The sequence below is a fragment of the Mesocricetus auratus genome, unplaced genomic scaffold (assembly GCF_017639785.1).
Source record: "Mesocricetus auratus isolate SY011 unplaced genomic scaffold, BCM_Maur_2.0 Super-Scaffold_100008, whole genome shotgun sequence".
Lineage (NCBI taxonomy): Eukaryota > Metazoa > Chordata > Mammalia > Rodentia > Cricetidae > Mesocricetus > Mesocricetus auratus.
Genome location: NW_024429192.1, coordinates 54,497,358 through 54,520,036, shown reverse-complemented (window position 1 = coordinate 54,520,036; position 22,679 = coordinate 54,497,358). Strand labels below are relative to the sequence as shown.

Sequence of the window (22,679 nt, the reverse complement as noted above, 5' to 3'; positions counted from 1 at the left end):
GCTGGTTCTACTTTGTTCTATGTCTAAAATCCATATATGAGTAAGTACATACCATTTTTGTCTTTTGTGACTGGGTTACCTCACTCAGGATGATTTCTTCCACCCATTTGCCTGTGAATTTCAAGATTCCATTGTTTTTTTTTCAACTTAGTAGTACTTCATTGTGTAAACATACATTTTCTTCATCCATTTTTCAGTTGAGGGGCATCTAGATTGCTTCCAGGTTCTGGCTATTACAAATAATGCTGCTATGAGCATGGCTGAACAGGTGTCCTTTTTTTATGAATGTGCATCTTTTGGGTATATTCCTAAGAGTAGAATTGCTGGATATTGTAGTAGACTGATTCCCATTTTCCTGAAGATGGAAGTATCACATTTTAAGGCTTTTGAATCTTAATGTGTTTAGTTGATAAAACTATGCAGCATATGCATAGTGGGCCCCCTGCTATGTGTTAAAGTGGAAATTAAAGGAATATGGAGGTATTCAAGACGAACAAGAGTCAAAGAAGTAAAAAATGCCAGCCCCTTTGCTGAAGTAAATATTTCCCCCTCCAGTTCGACAAAAGTTCTGCAGAGATGGAGAAGTTCGTCCTGATGAAGCAGCAGCTTCAAGAAAAGGAAGAACTCATTAACACTCTGCAAACCCAGCTCAGCCAGACACAGGCAGAGCAAGCAGCACAGGTAAGATGATGTTGATGTCCCCATTAGGATAAAGTCCACAGCATAGTCATTCAAAGTGAATCAACTTGTTGACATCAACTGTATGCACTGGTCAATGCACACCACCTTAGCAAAATCTCACTTGAGGACCAAGAGAGATGACTTGGTGTTAAGAGCACGGCTCCTGTAGGTGACCCAGGCTGGGTTCCCAGCACCAGCATCAGGTGGCTCATAACCACCTGTAACTCCAGTCCCAGATGCCCTTTGGCCTCAACAGGTACCTGTATACATATGATGCCAATAAACTCATGCAGGCACTCACACATACATACAAACTTAAAAATCATGTTTAAAAAAAAAGAAAATTCATCTGATATAACAGAGAAAAAGTCACATAGTCAGACAAAAAAGTGTATATAATGAAAAATAATTCATAATTCAGCCTTAAATTTAAGTTAAATAATATTAAAATGGAATACTTATTTTGGAGGCATCATATTTTTGTAATTTAAATTAGAATCAAGCTTGTTTTGCATGTCAATCCCAGTTTCCTCTTCCTCCCTAGCTTCCCTGCCCCCCACTGACCTCCTATAACCCATCCCCTTTCTGCTCCCCAGGGACGGTGAGGCCCTCCATGGTGGATTTTCAAAGTCTATCATATCATTTGGAGCAGGGCCTGTACCCTCCCCTGTGTGTCTAGGCTGAGAGAGTATCCAAAGTCCATTCGTATACTAGGGATAAATACTGATCCACTCGCAGAGGCCCCATAGACTGCACAGTCCTCCTAACTGACACCCATGTTCAGAGGTTCTGGGTCAGTTCTATGCTGGTTTCCCAGCTATCAGTCGAGGTCCATGAGCTCCACCTTGTTCAGGTCAGCTGTTTCTTAGGTTCCTCCAGCCTGGTCTTGACCCCTTTGCTCATCACTCCTTCCTCTCTGCAAGTAGATTCCAGAGTTAATCTCAGTGTTTAGCTGTGGGTATCTGCTTCTACTTCCATCAGCTACTGGATGAAGGTTCTAGGATGGCACATAAGGTAGTCATCAATCTCATTATCGGAGAAGAGCATTTAAGGTAGCTTCTCCACTATTGCTTCGATTGTTAGCTGGGTCTTCCTTGTAGATCTCTGGACATTTCCCTAGTGCCAGATTTCTCTTTAAACCTATAATGGCTCCCTCTTTTATGGTATCTCCCTTCTTGCTCTCCTCTATTCTTCCCCTGTCTTGATCTTCCTGCTCTCTCATGTCTTCCTCTCCCCTTCTCCTTCTCCTAACTTCCTTTCCCTTCCCCCCACGCTCCCAATAAGCTCAGGATATCTTGTCCCTTTCCCCTTCTCCGAGGGACCCTTTATATCTCTCTTAGGGTCTTCCTTGTTTCCTAGCTTCTCTGGCTTGTGGATTTTAGGCTGGTTCTACTTTGCTCTATGTCTAAAATCCATATATGAGTAACTACATACCATGTTTGTGTTTTGGGACTGAGTTACCTCACTCAGGATGATTTCTTCCACCCATTTGCCTGTGAATTTCAAGATTCCATTGTTTTTTTTTTTTCAACTTAGTAGTACTTCATTGTTAAACATGCCACATTTTCTTCATCCATTTTTCAGTTGAAGGCATCTAGATTGCTTCCAGGTTCTGGCTATTACAAATAATGCTGCTATGAGCATGGCTGAACAGATGTCCTTGTTTTATGAATGTGCATCTTTTGGGTATATTCCTAAGAGTGGAATTGCTGGATCTTGTAGTAGACTGATTCCCATTTTCCTGAAGATGGACTTATCACATTTTAAGACTTTTGTAGCTTAATGTGTTTAGTTGATAAAACTATGCAGCATATGCATAGTGGGCCCCCTGCTATGTGTTAAAGTGGAAATTAGAAGGAATATGGAGGTATTCAAGACAAATGAGAGTCAAAGAAGTAAAAATGCCAGCCCCTTTGCTGAAGTAAATATTTCCCCCTCCAGTTGGATAAAAGTTCTGCAGAGATGGAGAAGTTCGTCCTGATGAAGCAGCAGCTTCAAGAAAAGGAAGAACTCATTAACACTCTGCAAACCCAGCTCAGCCAGACACAGGCAGAGCAAGCAGCACAGGTAAGATGATGTTGGTGTCCCCATTAGGATAGAGTCCACAGCAAAAAGTCATTCAAAGTGAATCAACTTGTTGACATCAACTGTATGCACTGGTCAATGCACACCACCTTAGCAAAATCTCACTTGAGGACCAAGAGAGATGACTTGGTGTTAAGAGCACGGCTCCTGTAGGTGACCCAGGCTGGGTTCCCAGCACCAGCATCAGGTGGCTCATAACCACCTGTAACTCCAGCCCCAGATGCCCTTTGGCCTCAACAGGTACGTGTATACATGTGGTGCCCATAAACTCACGCAGGCAAACACACATAACATATAAACTTAAAAATCATGTTTTTCATAAAAACTCATCTGATATAACAGAGAAAGATTCACATAGTCAAGCAGCAAAAAACTAACTGTATATAATGAAAAATAATTTATAATTCAGCCTTAAATTTCAGTTAAATAATAATAAAATGAAATACTTTGGAGGCATCACTTTTTAAGACATTTGTAGCATAATGTGTTTAGTTGATACAAACTGTCAGTATATGCATAGCGGTTCCCCTACTTTTTTTGTGTTAAAGTGGAAATTAGAAGGAATATGGCAGGTATTCAAGACAAATGAGAGTCAAAGAAGTAAAAATGCCAGCCCCTTTGCTGAAGTAAATATTTTCCCCCTCCAGTTGGATAAGAGTTCTGCAGAGATGGAGAAGTTCGTCCTGATGAAGCAGCAGCTTCAAGAAAAGGAAGAACTCATTAACACTCTGCAAACCCAGCTCAGCCAGACACAGGCAGAGCAAGCAGCACAGGTAGGATGATGGCGCCTCCATTAGGATAAAGTCCACGAGGTCCAGAGTGGTGTATGTGACAAGCCTCTCCCCAGCAGTCACTTGAAAAGCTTGGAAGGTGAAAGTATGATAGCTACAATATTAAACCCTAGCAGGGTATGGTAGAGGAAGTTAGAAGTATGGTAAGTATGGCAAGTGGTACATATATTAATAGGCAACACCAGAACCCCTCAGAAAGTGCTATTGCTGTTGGTGAACTTGCCATAGCTTTTTTGATGACTGTTTTTGTTTTTTAGAGCCAGATACTCAATTTTAATTGCACACAGAGACTTTGTCTCTTGGGAATGGGCTCATGCTGAACCCAAAGGAAACTGATAGATAAACCAAAAGAAATACAAATTATTAGCTTCATTCTTTTCTAATTACAATCTTGTCAGGAAGATACATCTTAACATTAATTAATCGATATAAAGAAGTGGTAAATGTTGTGAAATCCCTTGCTAATGGCTCTAGCATGCACCATTCTTCATACTCATTTCTGAAGCCAGAGCCAGCCTGTTTACACCAGCACCTCAACTCTGTTTTTCTCAGTTTCGTATCCGACAACCTACCGCATAGTTCTCCTTCGAGAATGCTTTCAGTTCATTCCACATTTCCATCCCCCACCCCTCCAACCCGCCAGGGGGAAAGGTCTTTGCTCACAACACACAGCTGATTTTATCCATCAGATATATTGCTAACAGAGGTGTCCTCTATGTAGGAATTGCCGACCATTGTGTGCACTGAATTATATACCCAGAAATTGATAATTTTATCCTATTAGCTTCTGTTGGATAATTGATACGTTATACACAGTGTAGGATGAGAAAATGTCATATATTTTTTAATCTTATAAATTGCTTAAAACAAAAGCATATGAATATGTTAATAGGTCCATCGTGGAGCAAGCCACACCAAAAAAAAAAAAATTGAAGGCCAAGTGTGGTGGCACAAGCCATTATCCTAGCATTCAGAAGGCTGAGGGAGACAGATCCTGGGTTTGACACTAGTATTGACTACATGGCAAGTTCCAGGCTAGCCCAGGCTATACAGTGAGAGCCTATCTCAAAAAATAAAAGTGATAAAAGTAAAATTAGCATCAAAGTATTTTGAGAGAGAAATCATGTTTTATGAACATGATAGTTATAGATGCTTACACAAAAAAAGATGGGATTTAAACAGAACCGTGAGAGCTCGATAACACTCTAGACAGGCGGCATTGTCATGGGGCGGAGTTGGGAAAGGCAGAGAAGAATGCATTAGAGGGAAAGCCTGCAGGAATGACAGCTGCACATGACTTCTGGGGAGGTGGCATGCCCTTAGAAGCACACAGTTCTTTAGTCAAAGCAAATATTTGAAAACTGTACAAGAAAGAATAGACGTGTATGTCCACGTGCAGAACATTTTGCATAATGTTCATGAGCTTGAATTGCACGTTTACGGGCGTGAGGTTCCAGGACTATTTTTGAACATGAGTCTGATGCCGAGAGAAGTATGAGGGGTTAACAGAAATTTAACTTCACTTGTATGTTTAATTTTCTAATCTTTCCAGAATTAAACAAAATACTCCTCTTACATATTTAAAGCACTTTTAGTATCCATGAAGACTTTGAATTAAAATTATGCATGAGTTGATTCTGAGTTCGATGGTAGGCTTTCTCTCTGAAGTTACTGCTGGGCCTCTTCCGGCATTCTCACCGCTGACATTCAGAGCTGAGGTTTAGAGAACTAACTGCTCTCTGTGGGTGCTGCATGCCCAACTTTGGAGGGTAGGCTGAGAGAGTTGTTTGTGAAATTCTCTGGAGTGTAACTTGTATAGTTTCTCTGGTATGTGTCTTCAGTTGAGTTCCATGCAGCAGGTGGTCCGAGAGAAAGACGCCCGCTTTGAAACACAGGTTCGTCTCCACGAAGATGAGCTTCTTCAGTTAGTAGCCCAGTCAGATGTGGAAACAGAGATGCAACAGGTGTGTTGCTCACACTCCGTAGGATGACTGTCATTTTGGTTAACATCTAATCAAGACTTCGCAGCCACTTTCCAACCACTGCCCCTCCCTGCTGTGCTCCGTGTGGCCTCCGTGTGTTCCTTGGCTTCTTATTGGTGTCCTGACTTTCGTTGTATATCATTTTTTGTCTTGTCCTTACTTTCCATTTTTCCTCATCTCATCAGGTTGGAACTTGGAACTTTAAATCTAAATTTAATTGGGGACATACTTGGGAATCATCAATGGGCTGGTTTCTTTTTCATTTGTGGACTTACAGCTACCATTCATGCTCTACCCTAATCTCAAACTTCAAATAGATGAAGTCGGTTTTTTATTTTTTAAAAAATGAGGTGAAAATGATTTTGAAGGCACAGTTCTTTATTAAATTTGAATTTTTTAAGTTCATTGAGTAGTTACTAAAAATTGACTTCATTGTATTTGAGTTTGCCATGTACTAACTCACATTGTATGCATTTAGAATGTAGGACCCTGTAATGAAAGGTAGTTTGTTTGATATGTGTTTGTATAAGTGTGTTCTTGTATGTGCATGTGCATGTTTATGCACACAGGTATGCATGCACACATGTACATGTGTGTGGAGGCCAGAGGACAACTTTGGATGTCATTCCTTCCTAAGGAGCCATTTACCTTGATACTTTTCCCCTCTGAGGTGGGGCCTCTTATTGGCCTAGCTCACCTGTTAGGCTAGGCTAGACTGGCTGGCCAACAAGCCCTGGGAATCCTGTTTCTACCTCCTCAGTCTGGGATTCACCTGGCCTGGCTTTTTTGTATGAATTGTGGGGATTGAGCACTTTGCCAATTGTGCCGCCTTCCAGACTCCTTCTCTTTGTTCTTGAGTGAAACCTTGTTCCAAGTTCTAAGCAGTCTTTCAGAATGTACTACTAAGTGGAGTTTCAGAGTACACTACTTTGAAAAATAGACTATTAATTGTATATATTGATTTATCTATTCAATGGGTATTTTTCAAGTGGCTGCCCTGTGATTGAAAACAGAAGAGAATTGGTTTTGCCTATAAAGATTGCTCTCTTTTGTAGGTAAGAAATGCATGTTACCTATGCTACTTAGGGACAGAACAGCAACTATGTAATTTTGAACGTGAGTGTGTGTCATTTTATCTTAAGTATATTAGGCTCCCTGATTCAAGGCCTTGCTTGCATTTGGGTTTGGTTGTTGTCACGCTCTGGAGAAGGCATTTTGGACATTCTCTTGCTGCTGGATGGGTCATGGCATGCTGGTGTCCTACTTAGCCCTTTCTTCCACACTCTAAAACATAGCCTCACAGGTGCACATGGCATTTTGGAAGGTAGGCAAATAATCATGCTTATTTATCTGTAATTATGTCTAAATGTTTCTTTCCAGAAATTGAGGGTGATGCAAAGGAAGCTTGAGGAACATGAAGAAGCCTTGTTGGGCCGTGCTCAGGTTGTGGAATTATTGCAGCAGGAGCTGACTTTGGCCGAACAGAGAAACGAGGTACGTCTGTGGTCCCACTATCTGCCAGGGGATGGCTGGTTCTACTTTAGGTTGTTGGGCAGCAGGCATAAAAACCTTTAAGACCTCGGAGGGTTAGTGCCACCTATTCATTCTTTTCGGCAAACACTCAGTGCTTACCTGATGGTGACACAGTGGTAAAGCAAACACAGTTCCCTCCCCAGGGCTTTCAGTTTCCATCTTTTGTTGGACTTCTTCGTCATTGTAGGTTAGAGTCTTTTTGAAAAGTTTCCTGTTTTCCTCTCTGCCTGATATACCATTTTCAGTACTTCCTTTGACAACTGATGGCTCGCTTTTAAACTTTAGATTGTCTCTCTTTTCAAGGAAGGCCGCCCTGACCCATCCCTCTCTTGCTGCAAACGCTTTGCAGATAACCCTCTAGTGCCCTCTTTGCTTTTGTATGATGCTCAACCGGTTTCTGTTGCTGAGTCCTGAGTTCCTCCTGGGCATGCACTGGATTTATTCATTTTGTATTGAGTCCACTTTGCCTTGGACTATGCTGGACCTAGAGACTAGTAAGGAAGAAACATATTTTCTAATGGAAGAGGCAAAAAAATTTTTTTTAAATACTGATACAAGGTAAACATGAGTACAAAGGACCCAAAATGTTTAGAAACCCACATGGGGGTCATGCCATAGGTTCAGTGTTACTTGCTCGCTTCTAGGAGTATGTCAGTGTGCTCCCTGAATGAAAAAAATGAAGCTGTGAATCATGATGGTTTGTGTTCTTGTTTTTTAGATGCTTTCCCAGCAATTCCATCAGTTGGGAGCTGAAAATAGTACTTTAAAGAATATCATGGAAACAGAGAGACAGGAATCTAAGATTCTGATGGAAAAGGTAGAACTTGAAGTGGCAGAGAGAAAATTATCCTTCCATAACCAGCAGGAAGAGATGCATCAGCTTCGGGGAAAGTTGGAGCAAGCGAGCCAAGCCCAGGCTGAGCTGGAGACTCAGTACAGTGCTCTGGAGCAGAGACATAGAGCAGAGATGGAAGAGAAGAACACTTGCATTCTGAGTCTGCGGAAGATTGAGCAAGAGTTGCAGTCTACCTGCAATACCCTGAAGGAGGAAAACTCGGAGCTTCTCCGAAAGAAGAATGAACAGGCTGCCGAGTCAGCCCGGGCCATTGAGCAGCTGGAAGGTCAGTGTTTGGTGGCTTTTGAAGCCACATCTCTAGCCCCTGAGTGGATTGTACTTCCTACCTACAGGGCTCTGTTAGTGGAGACAAGAGGCACCTCTGTGGCCAGGTCTGTTCTCCTTGCTTCTCAAGTCATAGTCTTCTTAATGTTATTATCACAGCACTAAAAACTGGTGTACTCTGTCCAGTACCTGAGTAGTCATGCGTGAACAATCACATGACTGACCAGAAAAGTGCAGTGACTGACATGAATAGGAATGGAATTGTTTCTAGAAGTGTCAGGCCAGATGTAGGTACACAGACTAAACTACAAGAAGTCATCCATAAGTCTAAAGGCAGATTTTCTTGCTTTTATTTTAAATTAAAATTTCCTGTTAAAGAAAACTTTTGTCCTCTAAACAGGTTTTAAGAAACATTTTAAAATATCTTACTACAATTGAAAATTTCTCTTAAAGTTTGACATTTAGAAGTACAACTCCCTGAACACCAATACTCCATGTCACAAGTCTTCTCCAAAATATCAATCTAACACTAATAGATGGGAGTGAGCATGGCCTGGAAGAGTTTAGGAAGACATAACTGCAAACAAGTACAAAAACTTGGTTGTCCACCAGAAAGTCTGAAGGCTATATCATGAGAGAAAAGGGAAATGTCTGAGTACATTGTCCCCTTCCCTGAATCGTGTGCATGTTTAAAACCCTGCTGGGCACTCTTAGTGGGCTCATAATACTTCAGTGGTATGTGAAGAATGTAAATATGAACCACTGCAGAGTTCTCTGTGTAGCCCTAGCTGTCCTGAACTCACTCTGTAGACCAGAGAAGCCTTGAACTCACAGAGATCCACCTGCCTCCGCTGGGATTAAAGGTATGCTCCACCAATGCCTTACTCCACTAAAGCCATTTTTAAGGGGGGAAGGAAAATGAATATTTTAAATGTCTAGGCCTTTCTTTACTAACATGTGTCAGGTGTGCATGGTAATGGCATTCAGTGTGAGAATTCCATACATGCAAACTGTGTGTTCTTGAACTTCCTCTCATACCCCTCACCTTTCCAAGTCCCTAGTAATTAGTATCCTTTCTGAGGCTTTTTTTACTTTAGTTCCCATAGAGGAGAGAAAATGTGTGGTTGTCTGGCTTTCTGCACTTAACATGAAGTTCCCCTGTTCTGTCCACTTTGATGCAAATAGCAGGGTTGCAGTTTTCTTTGTGACTCTGTAACATGCCATGTGCTCATTTTTCCCTTGAATAACGTAGTTTACCTATGTGCTCTTTGATCTAAACAGTTAGAACTGTGATTGGCACCAATCTTAAGTAACTGAGCTAGTAAAGTTCATGTGGTGTACCCTTAGAGGGCCATAACTTAGGTCCAGACTGGAAGCAGGTCTCACCTCTGTGTGTTTTGTTTTCCTCAGATGTCGCATCTGTTTGTTTTCTTTTCCTTAGATCAACTCCAGCAAAAATCTAAAGAAAGTAGCCAATTTGTTAACATACCAAACTTGCAAAAACATGAAACAGCCTCTCAGACTTCTTTACCAGATGTTTATAATGAGGGCATACAGGTAATTAAATGTGAATTTCTGTATGATGTATTTCTATTTGCTGTTTTGAAGGGCTCTAATGAGTATTACAGAGTGTAAATGTGCATTTTCTACCTAATGAAATGCTTAGGGGGAGGAGTCTACTTGAATGGAATCCTGAAAGGCTTTAAAGTAGCTTCCCCACAAGGAATAATGAAGGAGTGATGCTAACACATACATCGATGGAGCATTCTGACTCCAGTGCCTTAAATATGTTTTGTGGGTGGACCATTACTCCTGTTTCACATTTGTTTTCCAAATATGAGATCAGCTTTGTTTTTTGTTGTTTTTGTTTTTTTTAACTAAGAATTGTTCAGGTTTAGTGTACACAAGTCAGTCTAAACAAATTTACAAGTCTATTAGAGAAACCATAATACCTCCAGTAAATATATTAAACAAGTTTGATTGCCAAATGACTGGCTGGCCAGTATATTCCCTTTTCCTTCTCCAGCTGTCTTTGTGGAAAACTAGATTGTAATCATTCCAAGGCACTTAGCGAGCATACGTATCAGAACAAAGGGAGTCTGATGCTCCTAGTTGACTTGGCTGGCCACACTGCAGTGGGTGTGTTCATCTACCTCTTCTGTGAGGTAATGCTCTTCCACACTGGCAGAGCTGTTAAGACAAGATCTAGGCAGTATTGTGACCCATAAGTAACATTTGCATTTACTAAGACATTTTCCAACTATTCACATAGATGGGAACAGTTTTGTACTAAAAACTCATTTCCCCTCATCTAGATTGTATCATAATATCATATTGTATGTATTTGCTTTATTAGCTACCTGTTCTTTTGTCCATCTCTGTCCATCATGTTTTATGTATTTCACAGTTGGCTATTGACATTGGGAGCTTTTTTTCCCCCAAATATTTCAGCATGTGTATTATTGACTACATTTCAGTATTTGTTGGTAGTTGAGGTATACTAGTTGAGCAATTATTCTTTTTCTCTAGAGGTAAGATTTACAAACCATTAAATGCATAAATTGTAAGTATATCATGAATGGGTTTTGTCAGATGCATCCAGCTGTGGTACCCAAACTTTTAATGAGGTATAGCATATTGTCATCACCCTACACAGTATCTACTCTAATGTGAACTACTATTCCATCTTCCACCATAATTTTACATGGTTTACTTCAAATCATGCAGTATGTGCCCCTTTTCACTTGTTTTGTGATTCATATCTTTGCATTTATTCTTTTAAATTGTCATTATAGAGAAAAGAAGAAATAAAATTGTTCTAGTAAAAAGCAAGTGGAAGCCCCCATAATTTTCTAACCCTGAGTCACATATTTCCATCTGATACCATTCTGTGTAAAGGACTGCTTTTAACTATCCTGTAGGTATGGATGGGAGTGTGTATGTGTGTGTGTGTGTGTGTGTGTGTGCTTGTGTGTGCTTGTGTGTGTGTGTCTGCCTGTGTCTGTATGTGTGTGTGTGTGTGTTCACAGACATAGACATGCATCTGGTGATGGGTTCTTACAACTATTATCTCAGCTTTGTAGTTTTTGCTAACTGTAGAACTCTACATTGACAAGTTTGGATTTTTTTTTTGTTTAGTTTTGTTTTTATTTTTGCTTTCAACACTTTAAATAGTATTTCTCAGCTATCTTGTCTGTTTTGTTTTTAATAAGAAATCTCCTTTTTAAATTTCTTTTGCTTTAAGATCTCATCATTGGCTTTGAACACTGGGGTATTAATAGGGCTTGGCCTCGTTTCACCATATTTTCTGTGCTTGGAGTTCATTGATTCTGTTGAATCTCTGGGTTTCAATTTTGCAATAATTTTGGAAGCTGTTTTGCCACTAGATTACTTTTCTGACTCCTGCCCTCCTCTGTTAATGTATGTTAGGTTAGATGCAGTTGTTCCAGCACTATGGTGCTGTTTTAGTTTTTGACTTTTGCATCTAAGAATGTGATTTTAATAACTATCTTGATGTACTTATTTTAATTCTAGCATCAGTACTGGATCTATTTGTTGTAGCTTATGTTTTCTGGCTTCCCTATGTGCCAGAGAATCTTTGGTTGCCAGATATTGGTTATGAGTACTAGCTGAATAGTTACATAAATATTTTGAAACTTTTTAATGGGTTTCAGTTGTTACTAAAAAAAGAAAGAAAGAAAGAAAGAAAGGAAAAAAAGAAAGAAAAAAGCTTGATCCTTTCAGGTCTTGGATCTTTGACTTGTTGGAAGAGTTTGAATCAGTGCTTGTTCATTCTGCACTACTGAAGCAAGACACTTCCCTGAGCATTCCACTGATGCCCTGTGCAGAATCAGGGTCTGCACATTTGCTTGTTGGAGCTGGCCATACAGGAGCATAACATCCTGTTCTCTGATCTTGTCAAATAGGTAGTTTGGGAAGTTGAAATCTCCTGAGACAGTTGTGTCATATTTATGTGCTGCTCTGTGGTCTGCTGAGTACACACAGCGAGACCATCTGCAGATCTAGTGGTACTCAGTTCTGTCATTTCTCTCCTTTGACTCTTAGCTGTGTCTGCTTAACTCAAGGGTCAGCCAGACTCTGCCTATGTTAACAACTTTGGAGCACATGGCCTGAAAACTCATTTAGGGCCACATGCACAGAGAGGGGGGAGAGAGACATTCTTAACGTTGCAGTCTTCTTAGGGTTAAAACTGTGTCACATAAAATATAGAAACCTTGTAATGATGTACTCTCATCCTGTTCTTTATACTGTATTTGCTGAATGTTTACATTAAGGTTTTAAATCTTGGCACACATTTTTAACATGTGTGCATTGAACAGTTAGTTACATGTATTTAAAACATGTAAGATATTGACTTAATATTCACCCACATACTTATGCTGTTCTCCCCTTTTTGAGGTTCAGTTTTCCATCTAATGCCATAGTTTTCTAGAATAACCACTGTATTCTTGTAGTCAAGTCTATTAGAGGAAAAATTCTAATGGTGTCATCTAATATTTGCATTTTGTTTTGTTCTTGAATGGATTTATAATTCTGTATTGACCTTTTTTATTCAGGACATTAAAATTATATTTTGTTGTCTTTTGTCTTACACCTCCAGAAGTTCTTCAGTGATTATTCAGATGATTGTTCGTGTAGATGGAAGCATTTTTCCACTGAGCTTTAAAATAATTTTTCTGTGTATTCTGTCTTTCCTGTCCTCTAATGCTCCAATTAGAGTATATTTTAATGTTGTTCTACATGTCCTTGAGGCTATGTCATTTTTCTTCAATAATTAGACTAATTAATTTCTGTCAATCTGTCTTCAAATTCACTATGCTTTTCTTCTTTTACCTGCATTCTTCTATCAAGCCTGTCCATTGAATTTTTCATTTCATGTTTCTGATTTTCTGTTCTAGATTTTCAATTTTTTTCATTGCATAGAGTTGTCTGCACCAAAAGTTCCTGCCTTTTCCTTCATTGTTAACATATTATATCTTATATGTATAATATCTTCTTTAAAATCATAGCTTGCAGCCAGACATGGTAGATTATCCTTTTAAGGCCAGAACTCAGGAGGTGGAAACAGGACATCTCAAGTTCAGGGCCATCTTGCTGAGCTATATTATGAGACTCTGACTCAAAAAATATAGTTCAGTGGTAGAATACTTGCTGAGCTTGCAAAAGGCCCTGGGTTCTATTGCTATCACCACAATAAATAAATTCATTCTTGCTAATCCAACATATTATTTTGTGATAGTCTTTGTTGATTATATTTTCCCTTGTGAATGAATCACAGTTTCCTACCTAAATGCACTACATGCTTTGTTTGGGAGGTTCTGTTTTGTTGTTTCTAAAATTCTGACGCATTCTGATTACTTTTTACCAGCCAATAGCATGGACCCACACTATAAGCTCTTGCCATGGTAGAGAGCCCCAAAACTCAGTTGGTTAGATGGGTGGGTTTGAGTTGGTCCAGTAGTTGCATCTTTCATTGTTCAGCTGGAGTTTAGGCTGACTTTATACAGAGAATTAATACCCCTTGACTGAAGGTCTTCCTCTGTTCGGTTACCTCACACTGCAGCTTTATTCCTCTTCAAGTCTTTCTTCTTTTTCCAGGTGGAATACCTATGGCCATTTTATTTAAGTTTTATTTGCTTGTATATTACAAACTAGAAACTTTCCTCTAGATAAAAATCCCAAGCCCTAAACTTATCACCCGTGGTTTCTTTAATCAGTGAAGGTTTCTGATCAAGCATGTTGTGCAAATGCTATAGCTTGATGTGGAATTGCATGGGAAATTGTATAAAATAATCCCCTTGAAGAGTAAAAAAAAATGTGTAAGAAGACAAAAAACTAAAGATTTAGTAACATAGATACTTGCCTGTCACCAAACATTCTGGATACATACGTTAAACAGAAGAGCATTTTTATTGTAAATGGAAAAACCCAACAGTACAGCCATCTCAATTCTTCCTCCTCTTGAGAAATCTTGTCTGTGTTCATTTTCCTCCAGGCCTTGCTGCTTGCTGGCTTTATTCTAATCCAAGGTGTCACTTGTGAACTTTTAAAACATTCTTTCACACACAGTTGACTTGGGATTTCTATCCTTGTAATCCAGGCTTCAATGTTTTATTCAAACCTGAAAGGACTGGGAGCTTATGGGATATATTATATCTCTTTTTCTGTCTTAATAATTTAAAAATCCTCTAGAGATTTGCCAAGGGGTAGATGCTGTTTCTAAAGCATCCTCATGGCTGGAGAACTTTGAGCTGATACAAGTGCTAGAGGCCTCTGGGCATCAGTGGGAGAACTTTCTCTGGGTAATCATTAATTTGCTGTCTCTCTATACTTTAGGCAGTCATGGAAGAGAATATCACCTCTTTGCAGAAAAGAGTGATGGAACTAGAGGATGAAAAGGGAGCCTTGCTCCTTTATACTGTAGAGATGGAGACCTTAAAAGCTGAGAATGGTATGTATGAGTAAAAACTGTAATTCAAGTGTCATTGTTACGGTTTTCTCTTCCAGCTGCCCATACAACTTTGTAATCACTTCTGTTCCTCTGTTGAGCTTGCAGAGCTTCTTTTTAGTGCTCAACTTTAATGTCTGAACATCTGCTAAAAAAACATTGAGGCCAGGTGGTGGCGCACACCTTTAATCCTGGCACTCGGGAGGCAGAGGCAGGCAGATCTCTGAGTTCGAAACCAGCCTGGTCTACAAGAGCTAGTTCCAGGACAGCCTCCAAAGTCACAGGGAAACCCTGCCTTGAACCCCTACCACCACCAAAAACAAAAACAAAAAAAAAAAAATTGAGAACATTATAAGTGCAATTGTACAAAATTCCAATAAACTAAAACAGTAGAATTCCAGATTATACCATAGAAGTAACTATTCCACTTCACATGTCTTTGCATCTATGGCCATTTAAACCTTTCACTGTTTAGAATATTTCTCCCATGGTCATTATCATACTGAGTTTATTATGTCTGATATCTAGTGTTCTTTAGTGCTTTCAGCCTCAAGCCACTTTGCTTATTTCTTTTTCATGATTTTGTGCATCTCAAATAGCCTAAGTACAACTACATCATTGTTTTTTTCAAATTCTCCACATATGTTGTCTAAAGATACTACTTTTTGAATTTCAGAAAAACTATCTTCTCAAATTACTCTACTGGAGACTCAGAATAGAGCAAGGGAAACTGATGGTACAGTCTGTGAAGTAAGTAATCACTTGGTACAGTCATAATGGAACCTAAACTAGGAGGGGGTAACTCCAACAGTTATTAGTGCTAACAGAAAATTATATGTCCCATGGAGTGAAATAACATTTAAGAGATTCATAATGATTAGACTTTTTCATTTATTCATTTCCAAATATTTGGAATTCTTTGTCCTAAACCAATACAAGTATTTGTATAATAGTTACTTTTTCTGTTGCTGTAATAAAACACCATGACCAAGACAGCTAAAAGAAGAAAGAATTTATTTGGACTTACAGTTCCAGAGGGTAAGAGTCCATACATGGCACGCAAGCAGCAAGCATGGCAGCAGGCGCAGGTAGTAACTCAGTCAGATCCTTCATTGTGAGCTTGAAGCAGAGAGAGTGAACTAGAAATGGCTCCAGTCATCTAACTCTTAAAGCCCACCTCCAGTGACGTACTTCCTCCAACAAGGCCACACCTCCTAAGCCTCTCCTAATAGCACCACGAACTGGGGACCAAATGTTCGAATACACAAGCCTGTGAAGGACAACCTGATTCAAACCACACAGCTTGTTTCTTGGTAGAGATTAAACAAAATCTCTTGAATTTCTCATGTCTTGTAGTTGGCAATTTTTACTCAGGATTATATTTCAAAGGAGACTTTATAAAATCTTGGCTTTTGTAACCTGAAATTTTCTTTTATTGTAAAGTTCATACATGTGCATACATGTATGATATTCAATTACATCCACCACCACAGTTTCCCTCCTCCATCTCTTCCTATATCCCCCTAGCATATCCCTCTTGCAATTTCATGTCTTTTCCTTTTTTGATAACCAATTAAGTCAGTTAGTATTACTGATAATACATACATGGGTATGGGGCCACCCATTGTAAACAAAAAGTGGACTGATACTGTAGGGAGTGAGGGAAGAGAATGAAAGAGGAAATAAAAGTACTTTGGCTAACAGAACAAAAGCACTAGGTTACATTAAACCCTGTGATGGATTTTTTTTTCCTGACTCTCCTATCTGTAGGAAACATGAGAATGTGACATGAAGAAGTTATAGAGGAGCCCTGTGTATAGTACTGAGTCTAGTTTAGAGCTCTATGAATTATAGTCTCAATCATACAAAGAATTCTAAATTGTCAAGAACATACTTATGAAAAATGATGTAATTATAGATAGGTACAACCATGCCTAGCATTTACGTGAGTGCTAGGGATCTAAACTCAGGTTCTCATGCTTGCTCAGCAAGAACTGTTTCCAGTGAGCCACACCCAAATCCCCCCACCCCTTTCTTTATGTGCATCTGTATATGGTGTGTGTGTGTGTGTGTGTGTGCTCGCAGCCTGTGCATGTTTGTGTATGTGTGGATCGGAGGTTTCTACATTGGTTTCTCTCTAATGTGTTTTTTGAGGCAGAGTTTCTTACTAAACCTAAACTAACTAAATACAACGTGAGACTGGCTACTTTTCTTTCCCAAGCAAACATCAATGGAGGTGGCATGGATTGAGTAGCCTAACACAGTAGTCTAATAATGTGTCTCACATTTGCCACACTGGTCCATCATGTCACACCCAGGCATCAGCAGAGCTAGGGACTTTTTAACTCTGGTAACTCATCTGCATCTACTTGTTTGGCAGTCTGCTTGTCAGTGTTAATGCTTTTTTTTTTTTAATTTTACAACTTTCCTATTTAATTGCTTAGGAAAAGAAATCTCATAGCTTACTCCTTGGTGTGGGATGGGGTTTTCAATTCATTGCCTGTTTTTTCAGAAGCAATTCTTAGGAGGAATAACTAGGTGTTTTAACCTAGAAGAAGAATGGCTTCATATGGAAAATGGATCCCAAGCTTCCTTGGACCTTTTGACTAGAAAGAGCCCTTGAGTTGAGCTGTCTGAATCCTACATGTTCAGTTTGGGAGAAGCAGTTTTACAAAGTTTAGTAGTTTTGTGGTATAAAAGAAGTTTGGACCAGAAGGTTGCAAGTTTTAGAAAATTCATGAAATGCTAGCTTGTGGTGGCTATTTTTAGTGCTATATGAAATATTTGGTTAAGGTCTTCCCTGGTGTCTCTTGTTTCTTTTTTTAATAGGTCCCTGATGTTACTCAGTTTAACAAGAATGATTCTTTGATCAACGACAGTGGACAAGATGACCCAGAGAACACATTTTCTCAGAAACATAAAGAATTGTCAGTTTTATTAATGGAAATGAATGAAGCTCAAGAAGAAATTGCATTTCTTAAATCACAGCTACAGGGTAAGATGTCTGACAAGGACTCCGAGGTCCTTGACCAGAAAGAAGTGAAGCTGATGGAGAGTGAAGAGTCGCTTTCAGTAACAGCGGGAAACATCCCCTTCATGCTCAATGAAGAGAACAGTGTCCCATCAGCTGAAAAAGAGGGACAGGCAAGCACTAAAGACCAGCCTCTGCCATCTGAGGCAGGGTCTCCAAATGACACTGCAATGGATTTGAACCCCACAAAGCTGGATGATGTGGACAAATCCTCCTCTGCACCAGATGTCTGCCAGTGTCACCAGAGTGAATTGGAAAGTCTGAAAACTCAAATTTTAGAGCTTGAGACAAGCCTTCAAAAGGCAGAGGAGATTTATGAGAAAAATTTAGATGAGAAAGCTAAGGAAATTAGCAGCCTAACTGAGCTTATTGACGAATTTAAGAAGAACGCAGAGGATGCCCACAGCAGGCTCACTACTTTGTCTGAGGAACGAGACCAGCTTCTTTCTCGGGTAGAAGAGCTTGATGTCTTGGCCGAGCTGAGGGCTCAGGTCCAAGAGCTGGAAGGCAGCCTCGCAGAAGCAGAAAAGCAAAGAGGTCTGGACTACGAGAGCCAGAAAACTCAACACAACCTGCTCACGGAACAGATCCACAGCCTGAGTGTAGAAGCCAGATCAAAGGACGTGAAGATTGAAGCTTTACAGAGAGAACTGGATGATGTACAAATGCAATGTTCTCAACAGGATACACAGATAAAAAGTCTGCAAAGCCAGCTGCAGACGAAGGAGAGTGAGGTACAAGAGAGGGCAGAACATGTGAAGAACATCTCAGATAAGATGGAAGAGCTTTCTCAGGCTCTGTCTCAGAAGAACTTGGAAGTAGCCAGAATGGACCAACTCTTACTAGAGAAAAAGAAAGATGTGGAGACCCTCCAGCAAACCATCCAGGAGAAGGATCAGCAGGTGACAGAACTCAGCTTCAGTATGACAGAGAAAATGGTTCAGCTTAATGAAGAGAAGTTCTCTCTTGGAGTTGAGATTAAGACTCTGAAGGAGCAGCTCAATGTGTTGTCCAAAGCTGAAGAAGCTAAAAAGGAGCAGGTAGAAGAAAATCACGGAGTCGTTTCTAATCATAGCCACGATGAGTCCAGCCCGGCGGGGCTGCTGAGCAAAGAGGCGCTTCAGCAGGAACTGGAGCTTCTGAAGAAAGAGAGCGAGCAGAGGAAGAGGAAGCTCCACGCAGCGCTTCTTCACCGAAAGGAGCTCCTACAAAAAGTCAACACACTGGAGGAGGAGCTAGCCAAGGTGAAAGAGGAATCCAGGCAAGAGATTACACACGGGGAGAGTGAACCAGACAGAGAGAACAAAGATGGCCCAGAAAAAGGTGAAACATCTAAGTGCCAAGAAATAGAAGCTTCTTTAAAGCAAGCAATGTCCGAAAAAGAAGTGGAACTAGAGAACGTAAAGACAGAGTTGAAAGAAAAGACGGCAGCCGAAGAGGAATTACAGGCTGTGGTCCAGCAGATGAATCAGAACTTGCAAGACAAGACAAAGCAAATAGCTCTGCTTCAAGCAGAGATCACTGAAAACCAAGCAACTATTCAGAAACTAACCACAGGTGCCAAGGATGCCGGAGATGGAGACTCTGCTGCATCTGTGAAAGAAACGCTGGTGAGTAGCCCGCCCAGTGCAGGCGGTGGGGAACACTGGATGCCAGACCTGGAAGGAAAGGTATCAGACCTCGAAAAAGAAAAGGAACAACTTCAAAAGAAGCTTCAAGAAGCCTTGGCTTCCCGTAAGGTGATCCTGAAAAAGGCACAAGAGAGAGAGAAACGTCTAAAGGAAGAGCTCAGGAAACAGAAGGATGCTTATGGCCTCCTTCAGGAGCAGTTTGATGAGCAGAGTAAGGAAACTGAGATGATGGGGAAGCAGCTGAAGCAACTCCAGACTGAAGCGAGGGAGTCTTCGGACAGAAAACCCCCAGGCACTAGCCAGTGGGAACCTAATCTTCCCATTCAAGGGTTAGAAGAGATTTCACTCGAAGACACAGAACAGCAGCCCGCCCAACCTGCTGCAGAGTTTGGCTTACACATAACCCAGCCTTCTCGCCCTGGAGATGCAGAAGCTGTTTCTGTTGCCCAGATTAAGGCCCAGTTGATAGAAATAGAGGTAGAGAAAGAAGAGCTGGAATTGAAAGTTAGTTCTGCAGCAAGTGAGCTAACTAAGAAATCAGAAGAAGTATTTCTGTTACAAGAACAGATCAGCAAACAAGGTTTAGAAATCCAAACTTTGAAGACTGCATCCCATGAAGCCAAGGCCCACGCAGAAATCCTGCAGCAGGAATTGGAAAGCAGCCAACTGAAACTTGCAGGCCTGGAATGCCTGAAAACATTACAGCCTCAACTAGATGAACTGCAGAAGCACGCGCGCCAGAAGGAAGAAGAGGTCAGCTACCTTTCTGGGCAGCTTAGCGAGAAAGAACAGACCCTCACAAGAATCCAGGCAGAGATGACGGAGCAGGAGCATTTAATCAAGGCTCTGCACACACAGATGGAGATGCAAGCCAAGGATTATGAAGAGAGGCTAAAGCAGTCCCAGGTGGAACTTTGTCAACTGAAGCAGAAGTCGGAGCAAGTTGAAGAAGAAACTAAAGCAAAGCAGCAAATACAAAGAAAACTGCAGGCGGCCCTCATCTCCCGAAAGGAGGCTCTGAAAGAAAACAAGACTCTGCAAGAGGAGTTGTCTTCAGCCAGAGATGCTGTTGAACACCTGACCAAGTCTCTGGCAGATGTGGAGAGCCAGATTTCTGTTCAAACTAGAGAGAAAGATACATTCCTGGGAAAGTTAGCCCTTCTTCAGGAAGAAAGAGACAAGCTCATTGTAGAAGTGGACAGGTCTTTACTGGAAAATCAGAGCCTTGGTGGCTCTTGTAAAAGCCTGAAACTAGCTCTGGAGGGTCTTACCGAAGACAAGGAAAAGCTGACGAAGGAACTTGAATCTTTGAGATGTTCTAAGATGGCAGAGATCACCGAATGGCAAGAGAAGCACCAGGAGCTGCAGAAGGAGTATGAAGTTCTCCTGCAGTCCTATGAGAATGTGAGCAACGAGGCGGAAAGGATTCAGCACGTGGTGGAAAGCGTGAGGCAAGAGAAGCAGGAGCTATATGGAAAGTTACGAAGCACCGAGACGGACAAGAAGGAGACGGAAAGGCAGCTGCAGGATGCAGAACACGAAATGGAGGAGATGAAAGAAAAGATGAGAAAGTTCGCCAAATCTAAACAACAGAAGATCCTTGAGCTGGAGGAAGAAAACGACCGGCTTAGAGCAGAGACCCAGCCTGTAGCAGGAGCCAAAGAAAGCATGGAAACTCTTCTTTCTTCCAATTCCAGCTTGAAGGAGGAACTAGAAAGGGTCAAACTGGAGCATAAAACCCTTTCTAAGGAGTTTGAGGCCTTAACGGCAGAGAAAGACAGTCTGAGTGAAGAGATTCAAGGTCTGAAGCGTCAGGTGGAGGGCGGTGTACTGAAACAAGCTAGCCTAGAGGCCACTGAGAAATCCAGGGAACAAAAAGATATCACTGAAGAGGAAACACGAGCTATGGTGGGCAAGTCTCAAGAGCAAGATTCCCAGAGCATGAGCGTTAAACTTGAAGATCCAGAAGGTATTCTGTCAGTGACCAGTGCCAAGCCTGGCATTAGTGAGACTTTCGACTCCCACAGTGACATCAATAATTACCTACAACAGCTTGATCAGCTCAATGGAAGAATTGCTGAGTTAGAGATGGAGAAACAGAGTGATAGGGAACTTAGCCAGACATTAGAAAATGAGAAAAATGTCCTCCTGAGTCAAATATCAGCAAAGGATGGTGAATTAAAACGACTTGAGGAAGAAGTTGCCAAAATAAACACATTAAATCAGCAAATCCAAGAAGAACTTTCCAGAGTTACGAAGCTAAAAGAGGTGGCAGAGGAGGAAAAAGATGATTTAGAAGAGAGGCTTATGAATCAACTGGCAGAACTAAATGGAAGTATTGGGAATTATTACCAGGATGTTACGGATGCCCAGATAAAAAACGAGCAACTAGAATCTGAAATGCAGAACCTTAAAAAGTGCATGAGTGAATTAGAAGAAGAAAAGCAGCAGCTGGTCAAGGAAAAAAGCAAGGTGGAGACAGAAATCCGGAAAGAGTATTTAGAGAAGATACAAGGTGCCCAGAGAGGAGCTGGCAACAAAAGCCTTGCAAAGGAGCTGCAGGAGCTGCTGAGAGGAAAACAGCAAGAGGTAAAGCAGCTGCAGAAGGACTGTATCAGGTACCAGGAGAGGATCGGGGCTCTGGAGAAGACCGTTAAGGCTCTAGAGTTCGTTCAGACTGAATCCCAAAAGGATTTAGACGTGACCAAAGGAAACCTGGCGCAAGCAGTTGAACACCGCAGACAGGCACAAGAGGAATTAGCTAACTTCAAAGTACTGCTAGATGACACCCAAAGTGAAGCCGCGAGAGTGCTAGCAGACAACCTCAGACTGAAAAGGGAACTTCAGTCAAACAGAGAAGCCGTCAAACACCAGATGAAACAAAAAGATGACGATCTGGTGCGAAGATTGGAGCAAGCAGAAGAAAAACACCTGAAAGAAAAGAACAATATGCAAGAGAAACTGGATGCTTTGCATGGAGAAAAGGCCCATGTTGAAGACACACTCGCAGAGATCCAGGTTACTCTGACCAAGAAAGACAAAGAAAAGAAGCAGCTGCAGGAAAGCCTGGACAACACCATGGCCCAGCTTGCAGCCTTCACTAAGAGCATGTCGTCCCTCCAGGACGACCGTGACAGGGTCATCGATGAAGCCAAGAAATGGGAGCAGAAGTTCGGTGATGTTATTCAAACCAAAGAAGAGGAGATCAGACTGAAAGAAGAGAATTGCATGGCTCTAAAGGATCAGCTTCGACAAATGAGCATCCATACAGAGGAACTGAAGATCAACATCTCCAGGTCAGATTGTGAAGGCAAAGCAAGTCTGTAAGCTGTTTTTGCTTATTAGAATTACAGAAC

The 22,679-nt window shown here is 41.0% G+C and overlaps 1 protein-coding gene across 5 annotated transcripts in view; it reads left to right on the top strand.

Annotated features, from left to right (window-relative positions):
• Positions 1–22,679, top strand: part of Golgb1 (golgin B1) — a 65,869-nt gene that overhangs the window by 28,615 nt on the left and 14,575 nt on the right. For 2 of the 5 annotated variants that reach the window (XM_040750835.1, XM_040750839.1), the window contains exons 11-20: positions 556–681; positions 2,623–2,748; positions 3,414–3,539; positions 5,399–5,521; positions 6,920–7,033; positions 7,791–8,193; positions 9,634–9,749; positions 14,550–14,664; positions 15,338–15,411; positions 17,491–22,619. In XM_040750835.1, the coding sequence (XP_040606769.1) occupies positions 556–681; positions 2,623–2,748; positions 3,414–3,539; positions 5,399–5,521; positions 6,920–7,033; positions 7,791–8,193; positions 9,634–9,749; positions 14,550–14,664; positions 15,338–15,411; positions 17,491–22,619 (6,452 nt within the window). The remainder of the gene's footprint in view (positions 1–555; positions 682–2,622; positions 2,749–3,413; positions 3,540–5,398; positions 5,522–6,919; positions 7,034–7,790; positions 8,194–9,633; positions 9,750–14,549; positions 14,665–15,337; positions 15,412–17,490; positions 22,620–22,679) is intronic. The other 3 variants (XM_040750837.1, XM_040750836.1, XM_040750838.1) reach the window with 3 other exon arrangements.